Source organism: Bufo bufo, chromosome 2, assembly GCF_905171765.1.
Source record: "Bufo bufo chromosome 2, aBufBuf1.1, whole genome shotgun sequence".
NCBI classification, from domain to species: domain Eukaryota; kingdom Metazoa; phylum Chordata; class Amphibia; order Anura; family Bufonidae; genus Bufo; species Bufo bufo.
Genome location: NC_053390.1, coordinates 467,543,171 through 467,560,824, shown reverse-complemented (window position 1 = coordinate 467,560,824; position 17,654 = coordinate 467,543,171). Strand labels below are relative to the sequence as shown.

Genomic DNA, 17,654 nt, shown 5'->3' with positions numbered 1-17,654 from the left:
TCCCCGTACAGTTTTGCAGCCTGTATGTCGCATACAATGTGTTCTCCCCGTACAGTTTTGCAGCAAGGTTAGACCTCTCACACATGCGCCCGCTGTGCCTGTGTTGCAGACAAGTCATATCTTTGACCGCATCTTACGTATAACGGAACCATTCAGGTCACACCGCGATGCACATGGTTGGTGTCGTGTTTTGCAGACCCAGAGGTGTATAGTCCGCAAAATGGGCACGGAGGCAGCACAGAAGTGTGAATGTTATCTTACCCATGGTAAAGTTACTACACAGCACTGCAGGCAAGTCACACCAATCCACACAGGGCCTAAATTCTGACCGGATCCCGAGAAATGCAGCATTTTATTAACATGCAAATGAGTCTCAACATACAATCCCAAACGCCCACCCTACCCCCCAGCATACAATCAGACACCCTCTCCGTCTGCATACAAAATTGCACGGCACCCCCCCTTCTGCGTGCAATGTTACATGGCCCCTCACACAGAATCCCCCTACATACAGTTCTCAGTCCCACTCCCCTCAGCACTACCAGTGTACACAGGTACCTCCAGCAGTGCACTGACAGACACTCTCTCCCCCCTCTGAGTAACGTGCTCTGCAAACAGCCTGAGCGCTCCAGCTTCCAACCCTCTATTCAAGAGTCATGTGACAAGAGCTTGTCTCGTGACCCAACGCCACCAGTTTCCGCCATTCAATTTCGCCTCTTCCATTGTGACGGTCCTGCGGCCTTTTATACTTCCTGTGAGCTGCAAAGACCTGCCGCGCCCGGAGATGACGTCCGGCTCCGCCCCCCTAGCGTCGGACGTCATACGCAGGTAGCCAGAGGAAGCCAGCGTTCCTTCCGCAGCCAACTTTTTACCTACCTGCATGTAATTCACAGGCCCTAACAAGACGAGGGAGAGCCGCACTCCGGATCCGACCTCGGCCTGCATCATGGTTCACAGGTGGGGACATAAGAGCTTCCATGCACCTCTCCTGCTTCCTATCCTGATAGGACAGGAAAAACACTGGTGATGGAGGGGAGGGGTTGGATTTAAAGGGGTTATCCAAGGCTGAAAATGCCCCCCCCATATGCCTGGGCCCCTCACACGGATTCTACTTACCTGACTCCCTGTGTCGCTCCTGGTCCCCGTATACCGCCACTGATTCTCCCTGTGCGCGGTTGAAAACATCTGGTGTAGGGGGGGGGGGGGAGCAGGCAACTGGGACAAGCCTCCCTAGTATCGCGGGTGACACTAGAGGGGTTCGTACCCGTCACCACCTTCCATTGGCTCACTTGATCGCGGCATCTAAATGCGCAAAAACCCAGAAGCGCTTCCTACCGTGCCCACTGCAGCTAATGGGGACGTCGGTAGTTGTGCTGAACACTGGAAGCCTTTAAATGTTGTGGGTGGCGGTGCCATCGGGTCCCCGTGGGCCTGTATGGGGGACCCGATGGCATGGAAGGCAGCGCAATGCCTTCCTTAGGCATCTGCGCTGCTTTCCGGTGACGAGCCTGTGAGATCCAGCCCCCTGGATCTGACAGGCCCCGGAAGCTGTATGAGTAATACACACTGTATTACTCATACAGCCAATGCATTCCAATACAGAAGTATTGGAATGCATTGTAAAGGATTAGATTCCCAAAAGTTGAAGTCCCAAAGTGGGATAAAAAAAAAAGTGAAAAAATAAAGTTTTCCCCCCAAAAATCTAAAGTTTCAAGTAAAAATAAACAATAATGTATTTTTCCCCAAATAAAATTAAAAAAAAATGGGAAAAAATAGGGGGGGAAAAAAAAGTTACATATTCGGTATCGCCGCGTCCGTATCGACCGGCTCTATAAACATATCACATGACCTAACCCCTCAGATGAACACCGTAAAAAATAAAAACTGTGCTAAGGGTACTTTCATACTTGCGTTGTTTGATTCCGGCAGGCAGTTCCGTTGCCTGAATCAGGCAAACTGTATGCAAACGCATGTCATTTTTCTGACTGATCAGGCATTTTTCAGACTGATCAGGATCCTGATCAGTCTGAAAAATGCCTGATCAGTCTGAAAAATGCATTGCAGTACCGGATCAGTTTTTCCGTTGTCATCAGGCAAAACGGATCCGGTATTAATTTTTTTTCTCATTTTTAAAGGTCTGCGCATGCGCAGACCGGAAGGACAGATCCGGCATTCCGGTATTTTGAATGCCGGATCCGGCACGAATACATTCCTATGGAAAAAAAATTCATTCAGGCAAGTCTTCAGTTTTTTCCGCCGGAGATAAAATGACTGAACTGAAGACATCCTGATGCATCCTGAACGGATTACTCTCCATTCAGAATCCATGGGGATATGCCTGATCAGTTCTTTTCCGGTATAGAGCCCCTGTGACGGAACTCTATGCCGGAAAAGAAAAACGCTAGTGTGAAAGTAGCCTAAATAAAAAAAATAAAAATTGTCACCTTACATCACAAAAAGTACAATAGCAAGCGATCAAAAAGGCGTACGCCCACCAAAATAGTACCAATCTAACAGTCACCTCATACCGCAAAAAATGAGCCCCTACCTGAGACAATCGCCCAGAACTATGGCTCAGAATATGGAGACCCTAAGGCCTCTTTCACACTTGCGTTGTTGGGATCCGGCATGCACTTCCGTTGCCGGAGGTGCCTGCCGGATCCGTAACAACGCAAGTGTACTGAAAGCATTTGAAGACGGAACCGTCTTCCAAATGCTTTCAGTGTTACTATGGCACCCAGGACGCTATTAAAGTCCTGGTTGCCATAGTAGGAGCGGGGGAGCGGTATACTTACAGTCCGTGCGGCTCCCCGGGCGCTCCAGAATGACGTCAGAGCGCCCCATGCGCATGGATGACGTGATCCATGTGATCACGTGATCCATGCGCTTGGGGCGCCCTGACGTCACTCTGGAGCGCCCGGGGAGCCGCACGGACGGTAAGTATACCGCTCCCCTGCTCCCCGCTACACTTACCATGGCTGTCAGGACTTTAGCGTCCCGGTAGCCATGGTAACTATTCAGAAAAAGCTAAACGTCGGGTCCGGCAATGCGCCGAAACGACGTTTAGCTTAAGGCCGGATCCGGATCAATGCCTTTCAATGGGCATTGATCCCGGATCCGGCCTTGCGGCAAGTCTTCAGGATTTTTGGCCGGAGCAAAAAGCGCAGCATGCTGCGGTATTTTCTCCGGCCAAAAAACGTTCCGTACCGGAACTGAAGACATCCTGATGCATCCTGAATGGATTACTCTCCATTCAGAATGCATTAGGATAATCCTGATCAGTATTCTTCCGGCATAGAGTCCCGACGACGGAACTCTATGCCGGAAGACAATAACGCAAGTGTGAAAGAGCCCTAAAACATCATTTTTTTTTTTGTTTTAAAAAAGCTGTTATTGTGTAAAACTTACATAAATAAATAAAAAAAATAAACATATTAGGTATCGCCGCGTCCGTATCGACCGACTCTATAAAAATATCACATGACGTAACCCCTCAGATGAACACTGTAAAAAAATAAAAACTGTGCTAAATAAACCATTTTTTGTCACCTTACTACATCACAAAAAGTGTAATAGCAAGCGATCAAAAAGTCATATGCACCCCAAAATAGTGCCAATCAAACCGTCATCTCATCCCGCAAAAAATGAGACCCTACCTAAGATAATTGCCCAAAAACTGAAAAAACTATGGCTCTCAGACTATGGAGATACTAAAACATGATTTTTTTTGTTTCATAAATGAAATCATTGTGTAAAACTTACATAAATTAAATAAAAAGTATACATATTAGGTATCGCCAGCGTCCGTAATAAGTTGCTCTATAAAAATATCACATGACCTAACCCCTCAGGTGAATACCGTAAAAAAATAAAAACTGTGTAAAAAAAGCCTTTTTTGTCACCTTACATCACAAAAAGTGTAATAGCAAGCGATCAAAAAGTCATACGCACACCAAAATAGTGCCAATAAAACAGTCATCTCATCCTGCAAAAATCATACCCTACCCAAGATAATCGCCCAAAAACGGAAAAAACTATGGCTCTTAGACTATGGAAATACTAAAACATGATTTTTTTTGTTTCAAAAATGAAATCATTGTGTAAAACTTACAAAAATAAAAAATATACATATTAGGTATCGCCGCGTCCGTGACAACCGGGTGCGCACCCATTCACTTCTATGGGAGCAGCACTTGGTGGTGGACGGACCCCGGGAAATCTGGGGTCCTCTAGCCTCCTCTGTCTTCTTATTGGTGGCAGCGGCACAGTGGGGAGGGAGAGACTGCTTCCTTCTCTCCTGTGCTGCTGATAAGAACATGGCGCGCGCTGAGAGCAGCGCGCGCCATGTTCTCTGATACTAGGCTGCGCAGTAGTGCAGCCTAGTATCCGTAAATGGCAAATCTCTGTATGGTATCGATCCGGGTACATAAGTATCAATTGATATTTCGATGCCCAGTGCAACCCTAATTCAGTCTTCTTTGTTGTGTAATACTTGTGCAGTGGGTGGGGAAGTAGGAGCCCATCTTGCCTTGCTCAGGACACACCTGTACCGCTGTAGGCTAGTCCGAGCCTACGTTATAGTAAAGGGAAGGTCCTGTACCGAGGCTGGCCTGTTTGGTATTCCTTACCTTGGTCTCTTACACTGTAATGGTGTGACAGTATGAGGGTTATGTTACAGCTGTTCAGGTTTTACATTAGAGCAACAGAAAACACTAGTTGATCTGCTTCTTGTCTGAATTTATTTAGGTCTACATCTGGTGAAAGGAGAAAAGCTAGAAGAGGAGATGAAGATAAGAGACACAAGTCTTCATCGGAGGATGAGAGCAGCAAAGCACAAAAACCACGGCGAAAATCAAGGTCAATATGCTCAGTGTCTTCTGTGATAGTAAAGGGATAGTCCTGTACAGAGGCTGGCCTGTTTGATATGCCTTACCTTGGTCTCCTACACTGTACTGGTGTGACAGTATGAGGGTTATGTTACAGCTGTTCAGGTTTTACATTAGAGCAGCAGAAAACCCCAGTTAATCTGCTTCTTGTCTGAATTTATTTAAGGTCTACATCTGGTGAAAGGAGAAAAGCTAGAAGAAGAAGAGATAAAGATAAGAGACATAAGTCTTCATCGGAGGATGAGAGCAGCAAAGCACAAAAACCACAGCGAAAATCAAGGTCAATATGCTCAGGCTTCTGTGATAGTAAAGGGATAGTCCTGTACAGAGGCTGGCCTGTATGATATTCCTTACCTTGGTCTCCTACACTGTACTGGTGTGACAGTATGAGGGTTATGTTACAGCTGTTCAGGTTTTACGTTAGAGCCGCAGAAGACACTAGTTGAACTGCTTCTTGTCTGAATTTTTTAAGGTCTACATCTGGTGAAAGGAGAAAAGCTAGAAGAAGAAATGAAGATAAGAGACACAAGTCTTCATCGGAGGATGAGAGCAGCAAAGTGCGAAAACCACAGCGAAAATCAAGGTCAATATGCTCAGTATCTTCTGTGATAGTGAAGGGAAGGTCCTGTACAGAGGCTGGCCTGTTTGGTATTCCTTACCTTGGTCTCTTACACTGTAATGGTGTGACAGTATGAGGGTTATGTTACAGCTGTTCAGGTTTTACATTAGAGCAGCAGAAAACACCAGTTGATCTGCTTCTTGTCTGAATTTTTTAAGGTCTACATCTGGTGAAAGGAGAAAAGCTAGAAGAAGAGATGAAGATAAGAGATACAAGTCTTCATCGGAGGATGAGAGCAGAAAAGTGCGAAAACCACAGAGAAAATCAAGGTCAATATGCTCAGTCTTCTGTGATAGTAAAGGGAAGGTCCTGTACAGAGGATGGCCTGTATGATATTCCTTGCCTTGGTCTCCTAAACTGTACTGGTGTGACAGTATGAGGGTTATGTTACAGCTGTTCAGGTTTTTTACGTTAGAGCCGCAGAAGACACTAGTTGATTTGCTTCTTGTCTGAATTTATTTAAGGTCTACATCTGGTGAAAGGAGAAAATCTAGAAGCAGAGATGAAGATAAGAGACACAAGTCTTCATCGGAGGATGAGAGCAGCAAAGTGCGAAAACCACGGCGTAAATCGAGGTCAAGATGCTCAGTGTCTTCTGTCTCCTCTTCATCTCCAGCTAGGTCACGGAGCCCTAGTGATTTCTCTAACACTAGCCTAACACTGCAAGAATGTACGAAGCTAAAGGAGGAGAAAATGAAAAAGAAGGAGATGTTGAAAGCAATAGAAACTCCGGAGGAAAAGAGGGCCAGGCGCTTAGCCAAGAAAGAGGCCAAAGAACGCAAGAAGCGAGAGAAGATGGGTTGGGGAGAGGAGTATATGGGATATACTAATACAGATAACCCATTTGGAGATAATAATCTACTGGGCACTTTCATCTGGGCCAAGGTAGTGTTCTGATTACACTAGGATTGATATTACATGTATGTGATGATCTGCTTTCCCACACCCCTCAAAGTCTTGTACAAAGTACTGTATATCATCTTACATAAATTGTTGTCTTTCTACAGGCACTGGAGAAGAAAGGAATTGGACATCTTAATGAAAAAGACTTGAAAGATCGGAACAAACAAATCCAAGGAGATAACCGCTTAGAGCTACAAAAGGTGACTGTTTAAAGGAGTTGTCCGGTTTCCTATATTGATGCCCTATCCTCAGGATAGGTCATTGATATCAGATCGGTGGGGGTCCAACTGCCAGTACCCCACTGATCAGCTCAGGATATCTCATCAATATAGGAAACTGGAAAACCCCTTTAATGTATAATATTATAAAGAAGGCCAATTTACATTTTTTTTTTTTTTGTCAGTTTATGGTTACAAGCTATTTGTATTATATGGATGCCTTCAGTGCTCAGGTGAACGTGCGTTCCCTGTCGTTGGCTAGTGCAGTGATTTGAACCACAAGATCGCATCTTTCTCGCCCATATTCCTTGGGGGACACAGGAAACCATGGGTATAGCTCTGCTCCCTAGGAGGCGTGACACTAAGTGAAAGCTGTAAGCCCCTCCTCCATCAGCTATACCCTTCAGCCTGGAGAAGAGACTGCCAGTTTTTGCTTAGTGTCCAAGGAGGCAAGACACCCCCTGCTTATGCAGGGTTGTTTTCCTATGATTTTATTTTTTGCGTTATTTGTTGTTTTTAATTCGATTTTTTTCTACCTACAGGGACAACAGAGGCGCATTAGACCCCTCTGTTTCTCCCGGGGTTGAGTTGCGCCAGTGCCGGTAATTCCGCACTGCCGCCTCCCCCACAGAAGACAAGGTGGACCAGGGCAGCCTCGCTCCCCTGCGTCCCGCCAGCTCAGGGTCGCCCGCACGCCAAGTCCCTCCCCCGGCTTCCTGCCACTGCGGTGCCAGGAGCTGAAGGGGCGACCCCCGCTGGATGGACTGAGGGCGAAGACAGCGTATGGTGAGAGTGGCTGCTCCAGCCTCCCCTTCCTCCCTCCCACCGCTGCTACATCCCCCATGGCCGCTGCTACATCCCCCATGGCCACTGCTACATGGCCACTGCTACATCGCCTGCCCCCCCCCCCCCCCCCCGGGCATATCGGGACCGTTACCGGGCAGGGGAGTTTATCTGGGCAAGTCCTTGGCAGGGACGCTGCCTTCAGGGGACGGCTGCAGGCAAGCAAGCCGTCTGCCACATCCAGGCGCGGCGGGGGCCGCTTACTTGGCGTAAACGGTGCCATTTCATCTTGGCCGGCACTTATCACCTTGGGGGTTAAAATCATTTTGCCGCGCGCGCGCGGCTCTGCTTCTTCTTCAGCGCGGCAGGGGGGGGGGGGGGCGGAGCTTCCTACATGCGCTCCGCTACTTCCGGTTTCATCGGGCTCCACTTCTCAGTGCTGCGTGGAATCCTCTCTGCCGTGCGATCCTGAAGCCATTCATCTCCGTGCTGCTGCCTCTCCTCCACAGCCTCCTCAGTCTGTTCCCCTTACCGCTGCCGCTTGCATCATCCGGGTCTGGTAGGACTGTTAACCCCCTCCGTGCCACCACTTTTCTTTGGGGTCTCCCACTTTAAGTGCAACATCTTTTTTCCACCATGTCAGACCCTTCTGCAGCCGCCAAGCCTTGGTACCATGCCTGTACTGCTTGTAGGGAACCCTTTCCCCGGGGGCAGTCTGATCCGCACTGTACTGCATGCCGAGCTCCACCGCAGCCTCAGTCGCCCGCTGTGTCGCTCCCTGCTTCCTCTGACCCGCCTGACTGGGCTCGATCCCTGTCCCAGGCCGTGGAAAGCCTCACTCATGTCGTGGGCCGCCTAATAGACAGGCCACCTACCCCGCAGGACGCCTCTCTGACTGTCGCGCCCTCCGGGTCCACTGCTTCTGCCGCTGCAGCGGGTTCACTCTCTCTTAGTGACCCCTCCCGAGCTAGGCACTCTCAGAAGCGTATTAGAGTAGAGCGAGCCTCCTCCTCTGAGGCCTCACTCTCCCCGCCACGCGTGCGCACCCAGACGGGCCTCTCCTCTCCAAAGGATTCGCTCTCTGAAGGTGAATTGGCGGTTTCAGATTTGGAAATGGACTCGGCCCTGCCGTCCAAGCTAGCCTCAGCGATGGGTCAACTCATCTCTGATATTCGTGACACCTTTAAGGTGCAGGATGACCCCCCTAGCTCTGACGCAGCTAGCGTCTCCTTTATCAGACCCAGGCAGGCCTCAAAAGTCTTTCCAATCCACTCTGATTTCTCCTCTGTGGTGTCTAAGGCTTGGGCTCGCCCGGACGCCCGTTTTGTCAACCCCAAGAAGCTGGACATTTGTTATCCTTTTCCAGCCGATGTCGTGGCCACATGGTCTTCCCCACCCAAGGTGGACCCCCCTGTGGCCCGGCTGTCAAAGAACACGGCCATCCCTGTTCCCGACGGGTCCTCTCTTCAGTCAGCGGAGGACCGTCGCATGGAGACCCTTTCCAAGGGCATTTTTGCTGCCTCCGGTTCTGCTCTCAGACCGGTTTTTGCCTCTGCTTGGGCAGGGAAAGCAATCTCTGCTTGGGGTGCGCAGCTGGAACAGGAGTTGGACTCGGACGTCCCCATCCAGGACCTACGTTCCTTGGCCCAGCTTATTATTCGGGCCGGGAATTTTGTTTGTGAGGCCTCCCTTGATGCGGGAGCCCTTATTGCACGCTCCTCCGCCCTGGCAGTTTCCGTCAGGAGGGAGCTCTGGCTGAAGGTTTGGAAAGCGGACGCTGCCTCCAAACGTTCCTTGGCGGGGCTACCGTTTGCGGGTTCCCGCCTTTTCGGGGTCCGCCTAGACGAACTTATTTCGGAGGCCACGGGTGGTAAAAGCACCCATCTTCCTCAACCCCAAGCCAGGGGCGCCCCCCGCGGACGCCCTGGTGCGTCTCGTTTTCGGTCCTCCCGCAGGGCCTCTGGGGCTCCCACCACAGCTGCCGCTTCGGCTCCTCCCCAGGATAAGCGTAGGAAGCCATTTTTTCGGGCGCAGCCCTCCTGGCGCAAGCCGCAGGCTGCCCGCACACCCGCAGCAAAGCAGTCCTCTGCCTGAAGGCGCGCCCCCACCCACCCGGGTGGGGGGCCGGCTCCTCCTTTTCAGGGACGTCTGGATGGCTCACGTCTCCGACGCCTGGGCCCTCGAAATTGTGTCCTCCGGATACAAAATCGAATTTGCATCCTTCCCTCCAGATCGGTTCTTTCGCTCCCGCCCGCCGCGGGACCCGAAAAGCGCGGCTGCGTTCTCCGCGGCCGTTCAAGCCTTACTGGACAGGGGGGTGATTACCCCCGTTCCTCTAGAGGAAAGGTTCCAAGGGTTCTACTCGAACCTCTTTGTAGTTCCCAAGAAGGGAGGTTCGGTGCGGCCCATTTTGGACCTCAAAAAGCTCAACCGTTTTCTCCTCCTTCGACGGTTTCGGATGGAGTCCCTCCGTTCCGTGGTGGCTTCCCTGGAGCAGGGAGATTTCTGTCTTCCATCGATATACAGGATGCCTACCTCCATGTTCCGGTAGCCCGGTGTCACCATCGCTTCCTCCGATTCGCCGTGGGGGACCTCCACTTCCAATTTGTCGCCCTTCCCTTTGGGCTGGCAACAGCCCCCCGGGTGTTCACCAAGGTCCTGGCACCGGTTTTGGCCTTACTCCGTTCCAGGGGTGTTTTTCTGCTACCGTACTTGGACGATATCCTCATCAAGGCTCCGTCCCATTCTCAAGCGGTTGCCAGCGTGGATCTCACTCTAGAGACTCTGGCGAGGTTCGGTTGGGTCATCAACTTCCCCAAGTCCTCCCTTCCCCCCTCCAGACAACTAGTCTTCCTGGGAATGCTTTTAGACACAGGAGCGGCGGAGGTACGTCTTCCCTCGGAAAAACGTCTGGTCCTCCGTGGGGCGGTTCGGGGTCTCCTTCTCCACCGTCGACCGTCCTTCCGCTTCTGCATGCGGGTCTTGGGGCAGATGGTTGCCTGCTTCGAGGCGATCCCATTTGCGCAGTTTCACTCCCGCCCTCTCCAACGGGCGATCCTCTCCTCCTGGGACAAATCGCCGGAGTCTCTGGATCATCCCTTCCATCTATCGCCTCCGGTGCGGTCATCTCTCCGCTGGTGGTTACAGTCCCCTCTTCTGGGCAGGTCCTTTCTGCCACTCAACTGGTTGGTGGTTACAACCGATGCCAGTCTCTTGGGCTGGGGAGGCGTGTTTCCTCCCCGATCCGTCCAGGGCATTTGGTCTCCATCGGAGTCCAAACTCTCGATCAATGTCCTGGAGCTGAGAGCGGCCCTTCTGTCTCTACGACACTGGACTCATCTGCTGAAGGGTCATCCAGTTCGTGTACAATCGGACAACGCCACGGCTGTGGCGTACATAAACCACCAGGGGGGCACTCGCAGCGCTGCAGCAATGCGGGAGGTCACCAGCATTCTCCGCTGGGCGGAAGCCCACGTCCCGGCCCTATCTGCAATTTTTATTCCAGGGGTGGACAATTGGGCGGCGGACTTCCTCAGTCGCACCACCGTCGACCCCGGCGAGTGGTCTCTTCACCCGGAGGTATTCGAGGCCATTTGCCTTCGTTGGGGCATACCGGACGTGGACCTCATGGCCTCAAAATTCAATCACAAGGTCCCCGCCTATCTGTCCAGGGCCAGGGATCCGGGAGCTTGCGGAGCCGATGCCCTCGTTCTTCCTTGGCGAGGCTTCGCGCGCCCATACATATTCCCTCCCATCCCTCTCCTGCCCAAGGTCCTTCGGAAGATCGCGGCGGAAGGCGTCTCGGTGATTCTGGTCGCTCCGGACTGGCCCCGCCGGTCTTGGTATGCCGACCTCATGCTGCTCCTGGCAGACGCGCCCTGGCCGCTGCCCGCCAGGGAAGATCTTCTCTCTCAGGGACCGATCTTCCACCCGCGTTTAGGGTCCCTACGTTTGACGGCGTGGTTGTTGAGACCACCGTCCTGACACGTAAGGGTTTTTCTGCGGACGTCGTCCGCACCATGATCCGCGCCCGTAAGCCGTCCTCTTCTAGGATCTATTATAGGACCTGGAGGACCTTTTTGGGGTTCTGTGCCGATCTGGGGATTCCTCCGCTCCGCTTTTCTCTCCCCACCGTTTTGTCCTTCCTGCAGAGCGGACTGGCCCAAGGTTTGGGCCTTAGTTCTTTGAAGGGTCAGGTGTCTGCGCTGTCCATTTTGTTTCAGCGCCCACTGGCCCCCCTTGGTCCTGTCAAGACCTTCCTTCAGGGCGTGGCTCACGCGGTTCCCCCGTACCGCCCTCCGGTACCGCCCTGGGACCTGAACCTGGTTCACTCAGCGCTCCAGGCTTCCCCTTTCGAGCCTCTGCGGACGGTTTCCTTGCGACTTCTGTCCTGCAAGGTTATTTTCCTTGTAGCCGTCACCTCTCTTCGGAGGGTGTCCGAGTTGGCTGCACTCTCCTGTCTGGAACCTTTCCTAGTGTTCCACCAGGACAAGGTGGTTCTTCGTCCGGTCCCTTCCTTCCTTCCTAAGGTGGTCTCCGCCTTTCATCTGAACGAGGACATCGTTCTCCCCTCTTTGTGTCCTTCCCCTTCCCACCCGCGGGAGAGGAAGCTTCATCGCCTGGACGTTGTCAGGGCGCTCAAGATTTACCTGGAAGTAACCAGCTCTTTCAGGCATACTGACTCGCTCTTTGTGGTCCCGGAGGGGTCGCGCAGAGGGATGGCGGCATCCAAAGTTGCTATCGCCCGTTTTGTCAAGATGGCTGTTACTGAGGCTTATCTCGCCAAGGGCAAGGTTCCGCCCCTTGGTGTTACCGCTCACTCCACTAGAGCGGTCGGGGCTTCCTGGGCTCAGAGGAATCGGGCTTCTACGGAGCAGATTTGCAAGGCGGCCACTTGGTCCTCCTTGCACACCTTCACCAAGTTCTACAGGGTGCATACTCATGCGTCGGCTGACGCTGCTTTAGGCCGTCTGGTGTTGCAGGCGGCAGTTGATTGATGCCTCTGGTGTTGGTTGAGTTTGTTCTGGTCCCTCCCTTCTGGGACTGCTCTGGAACGTCCCATGGTTTCCTGTGTCCCCCAAGGAATATGGGCGAGAAAAGGAGACTTTTGTATTACTTACCAGTAAAGTCTCTTTCTCGCTCTTCCTTGGGGGACACAGCACCCGCCCTTCATTTGGGTTACAGTTGTGGTTCCGGCTTGGTTGCCCCCGTTGGGGCTCGACAGTTCTTTTTCCGGTTGGTGGTTATCTTTCACTACTTGGACACGCAACTGGCAGTCTCTTCTCCAGGCTGAAGGGTATAGCTGATGGAGGAGGGGCTTACTGCTTTCACTTAGTGTCACGCCTCCTAGGGAGCAGAGCTATACCCATGGTTTCCTGTGTCCCCCAAGGAAGAGCGAGAAAGAGACTTTACTGGTAAGTAATACAAAAGTCTCCTTTTTATGCAATCCTAATAATTATCACTCGTTGGCAGTCCATCCACTTGTACAAAAGGCAAATGATGAGAAAGCACAGGGGATGAAAGACAAACAATTGTACGAACAATCGCCGAAGCAAAAAATTTCACATGACACTTGTAACATCAAGAAAGTCAATATAAGTACCACCATAGGTCCAAAATGTCAGCGCGCCTTAAAGTATGTGCTGTATATTGCTCGTAAGGTCAAGAAGAGTATTATAGGTATATATGAGATAGAAACTCACCATAGTGTGCATGCAGCAGAGTAAAGAAGCATGGCACATCAGGCACCTAAGAGTGTGTGTCCGTGTGTAAAGAGCACGTACCAGAAGGCAATAAATGTAGGGAGGAGTCGGGAAGCAGTGGGAAAGCGGAGAAGGTATTGTATCGAGGGAAAGAGCTGTTGGAGCTAGAGCGCAAGCATCAAGGGGAAGCAGAGCAGAACTGTAGAAAACTGGTAAAACATAGTGGCATGCGTCAAGTGCAAGACGCTAGTATACTGAAATGTAGTGAAAAAAGGACCCTCCACTCCAGATAGACATCTAAACTGAAACACAGACAAATCAAGGCTTGTGGGTAGGAACTTAAATACAATGGACTGTTGTAAGGAATGGGGGTATAACTAAAGGAATGGGTTAACCCACCCATAAAATGAATGCAGAATCTAGGCAAAAAAAGAAAAAACAAAAGGGAATACTTAATCAAGAGGGGGAAAACTCAAAAACAAAGTCTACGCATAAACCACATTGATAAAGGGGCAACGTAACCCTGCCTCAAAAGGCTATGGGGTCCATAACAAGTGTATGTCAAGGATAGCAGTAGCTAATGATAGAGAAAATAAGAAGTCTCTTAGTGACATAGATTTTTACAGATAGGCCAGTATTTTCTTCATTGCGGTATCTATGGCATCAGAATGATTAGTTTCTATTATCTGTCTTCAAGAATCATTTTTAGGGCACCATTTAGTTAAAAATATTTATTTATTTATTTTTCTCCATCTAAAACCTGGGTGAATCTTAGGGTCTAGTGTGTCTTAGGCCTTATGCACGCGATCGTGTGCTGACTGTTCCGTATATTGGGGACCACAATTTGCAGTCCCCAATGCACGGGCACCATCCATGTGGTTGCCACAGACGGATCCAGACCCATTCAATTTGAATGGGTCTGTGATCTGTCTGCACCACAAAAAATAGAACATGTTCTATTGTTTTGTATTACGGGGGCACGTAGAGAAACCTGTTCCGCACCCCTCCTTCTGGATTGCGGACCCATTCAATTCAAATGGGTTCGCATATGTGATACGGTGTGCTGATGCCGTATATTGCGAACCCGGTGTTTGTGGGCCACAATATGAGCATGGCTGGGCAACAGCCGTGTGCATGAGGCCTTAGAGTGCTAAAAATATGGTATATAGGGGCACTTGTCAGTACCACACATATGGGTAATTTTCAGCACTTTAAAAAGAGTGCGAAAAAGTGTCTGTTTTGAACACAAAATCATTATATCCCTTCCTCTGCCGGTCAGTCGCAATCCACTGTGATTCGGGAGAAGATCGCAGCGCCAGTTACCAACAAGAATAATTGTTCAAAATTGAAATCTATTTGCTTTTAGCGTTTCTATGTTACTACTTTTGAATGCAGCATAATGTTTTCCAGTTGCCCCTATAACGTGTGGGGAAACCAACAAGTAACCACAAGATTGTGTTATGAAAGATATAACTTCCACATAGGGTTTGTACCCCTTTACATCAGTTGCAGAGCGTTTATATAGGAATTTCTCTTTTAGATTTAATTTCTGAACTTCAAATAAAGTTTTTGAGCAAAAGAAAAATTGAAGTGAACTTTTGTCAAGAGTTATGGAACCCCCAATGTTAATAAGACCTCAGATCAGACCCCCATGCCTCATATCAACCCTCCATGCCATTTATGAGCCACCATTATGACCCCCAGTGCCATTTCAAATGTCCCCAGTGCCACAGAGCAAATAAAAAAAAAACAAAAAAAAAAAACAGACAGCTGAGGACCAGGAAGCGGTGAGTACAAGGCCTTCACCGCTTTCCGGTCCTCCGGTACTAATGAGCGCTTCCAAAATGGAAGCGCTTTATTAGTATTCGCCCCATAAGACTCAGGGGCATTTCCCCCCCACTTTTGAGGGGGAAAAATGTGTCTTATGGGGCGAAAAATACGGTTTATTTTCTTAATTATAGCTTTTTATTTCTTAAATATAAAAATTGACACAATAATTTCAATGGGTTACCTATTTTGTGACGATCGTTTTCATATATAACATATATAGGTTTGAGAGAGCGGGGCGACTATGGTTTCTGTTATTTTTTTGATTTGTATATTTATTTATTTTTTACTTATATTCACTGTTTCCACTGTAACTGGGGCATCCACAGGAGCCCCAGTTATAGGGAAAAACAGCCCCCTGAGGAGGAATGACACACAGGCAGAGATGATCAGGGTCTCCTTAGACCCTGCCCCCTCCTCTAGACGCCCTCGGCAGTCACGTGACCGCCGGGACTAACATAGGAAGGGGCTCAGCCGCCCCCCCCCCCCCCCCCTGCGCTCGTGCAGCGCTGTCCTGCTGCCAGCACAGGAGAAGACAGAAGCGGTAATAAACCGTTCCTGTCTTCTCTTCAGGGTCCCTGCTGCGTCTGTCAGCCCGGACCCGACCTCCTGCTAGATTGCAGGAGATTTAAATCCCAGCGCTGGGATTAAAGCGCTGCCAGCACATGTATATACATGCTAGCTGCATGGGGCATGTGCAAATAGCACGTATATAACCGTATGGCAGTCAGGAAGGGGTTAAATATCCTCAGGATAGGATGAAACCAGAACTTTGAATAACCTGGCACTCCCACTACACTTTGAACAAAGCAGGGAGCACAGCTCAGTTCAAAGTGTTACTTCCTGCGCTGCAGGGAAAAGCAAGTCGTGGATTATGGGTTGTTGGACCCCCATCAATAAGTCTACTTTCACACTGGCGTTTTGGCTTTCCGTTTGTGAGATCCGTTCAGGGCTCTCACAAGAGGTCCAAAACGGATCAGTTTGCATTCTAAATGCATTCTGAATGGAAAAGGATCCGCTCAGAATGCATCAGTTCAGTCTCCATTCCACTCTGGAGACGGACCGTTTTGGTGTCCATCTAATGAAACTGAGCCAAACTATTGTGCCAGAAAATGGATTCGTCCCCATTGACTTACATTGTGTGCCAGGATGGATCCATTTTCTGGCACAAAACTTTCAATGGTGTTCAAGAAGGATCCGTCTTGGCTATGTTAAAGATGATACAAACTGATCTGTTCTGAACGGATGCAGACGTTGTATTATCTGACCGAATCCTTCCATGACTGATCCGCACAAAAGGCGAGTGTGAAACTAGCCTAAGGCCTCATGCACACGACTGTTGTTTTGGTCCGCATCCCAGCCGCAGTTTTTGTGGCTTGGATGCGGACTCATTCACTTCAGTGTGGCCGCAAAATATGCAGACATCCGTTGCTCTGTTACGTGGTCCACAAAAAAAATATAACCTGTCCTATTCTTGTCAGTTTTGCGGACAATAATAGGCAGTTATATCAATGGCTGTCCGTGCGGTTCCGCAAATTGTGGAACGCACACTGATGCCATCCGTGTTTTGCGGATCTGCAATTTGCGGACCGCAAAACACACAACGGTCGTGTGCATGAGGCCTAAGTTGGATATTGATGACCTGTCCTGAGGGCAGGTAATATTGGGAGCCTGAAATATATCTCTTAAATCACTTGAGCTCTGCACTGAGCTGCTTCACCATACCTCTTCCCTGCTCTGACTTGTCTCCTGCTTGGATGCTGCACCAGTCACTCAGAGCAGATGGAGGGGGGAGCTGAGGAGCAGCTCAGTGCTGAGAGCACTTCCTAGTGAAGCCCTGCACTAGGCAATTGAAGACCCCTTCATAACGTCAGCGTACCAACCACCGATTCTAAATGTGAGACGGCTTCCTTGCTACCGGCCTCATTCCCTCCCACAATTTTTGACCTGGCATGAGCAGGGAAAAGTTTCAGATTGCTAAATGAACCCCCAAGCTCATATTCAACCTAGCCCTGATGAGAAAATCTCCACAAAATGTATGTTTGTCCTCCTCTCCCAAGTCCCCAACTAGTGTTGACAACAGTATAGCATGACTCCCTTTAAATGAGGCTCACCACTTTAGAATTTGGGATTGGTCCTAAGAACTAGACCTTCAACTATAAATTAGTTTTTTTTCTGAAGGTTAAGCAGCTGCGTTTGGAAAGGGAGAGAGAAAAAGCCATGCGAGAGCAGGAACTGGAGATGCTGCAACGAGAAAAGGAGGCAGAACACTTTAAAACGTGGGAGGAACAGGAAGACAACTTTCATCTTCAACAGGCAAAACTGCGGTGAGTACTTAGGTTAGTAAAAAGAGGAGGTTGAATTGCATGGGTGTTAATGCTTTCCTTTTTCTGTATCTAGCAAATTGTTCAGGTTGAAATCTAGAACTGGTTATGAATAGAAACTTAGAAAGTGACCACATTTTTTTTATTTATTTTTTTGAAAAACAGATCCAAAATACGCATTCGAGACGGCCGTGCAAAGCCAATAGATCTGCTGGCCAAGTACATCAGTGCTGAAGATGATGATTTGGCTGTGGAAATGCATGAGCCTTACACTTTCTTAACTGGACTCACTGTTTCTGATCTTGAGGACTTGCTGGAAGACATTCAGGTGAGCTATGGTCATCTAGATTCCACCCAAAAAAAAGAAAGCATACATTCATTACATAATGTAA

General features: G+C 49.6%; 1 protein-coding gene across 6 annotated transcripts in view; it reads left to right on the top strand.

The window, feature by feature from the left end:
* The first annotated feature begins 828 nt into the window (after positions 1-828).
* The window catches only part of CACTIN (cactin, spliceosome C complex subunit), a 43,927-nt gene continuing 27,101 nt past the window's right edge, over positions 829-17,654 (top strand). For 2 of the 6 annotated variants that reach the window (XM_040417683.1, XM_040417677.1), the window contains exons 1-9: positions 829-957; positions 4,747-4,857; positions 5,053-5,166; positions 5,359-5,469; positions 5,664-5,774; positions 5,970-6,390; positions 6,513-6,608; positions 17,120-17,265; positions 17,428-17,590. In XM_040417683.1, coding sequence (XP_040273617.1) covers positions 947-957; positions 4,747-4,857; positions 5,053-5,166; positions 5,359-5,469; positions 5,664-5,774; positions 5,970-6,390; positions 6,513-6,608; positions 17,120-17,265; positions 17,428-17,590 — 1,284 coding nt within the window. In that variant the 5' untranslated portion in view covers positions 829-946. The remainder of the gene's footprint in view (positions 958-4,746; positions 4,858-5,052; positions 5,167-5,358; positions 5,470-5,663; positions 5,775-5,969; positions 6,391-6,512; positions 6,609-17,119; positions 17,266-17,427; positions 17,591-17,654) is intronic. The other 4 variants (XM_040417679.1, XM_040417678.1, XM_040417680.1 and 1 more) reach the window with 4 other exon arrangements.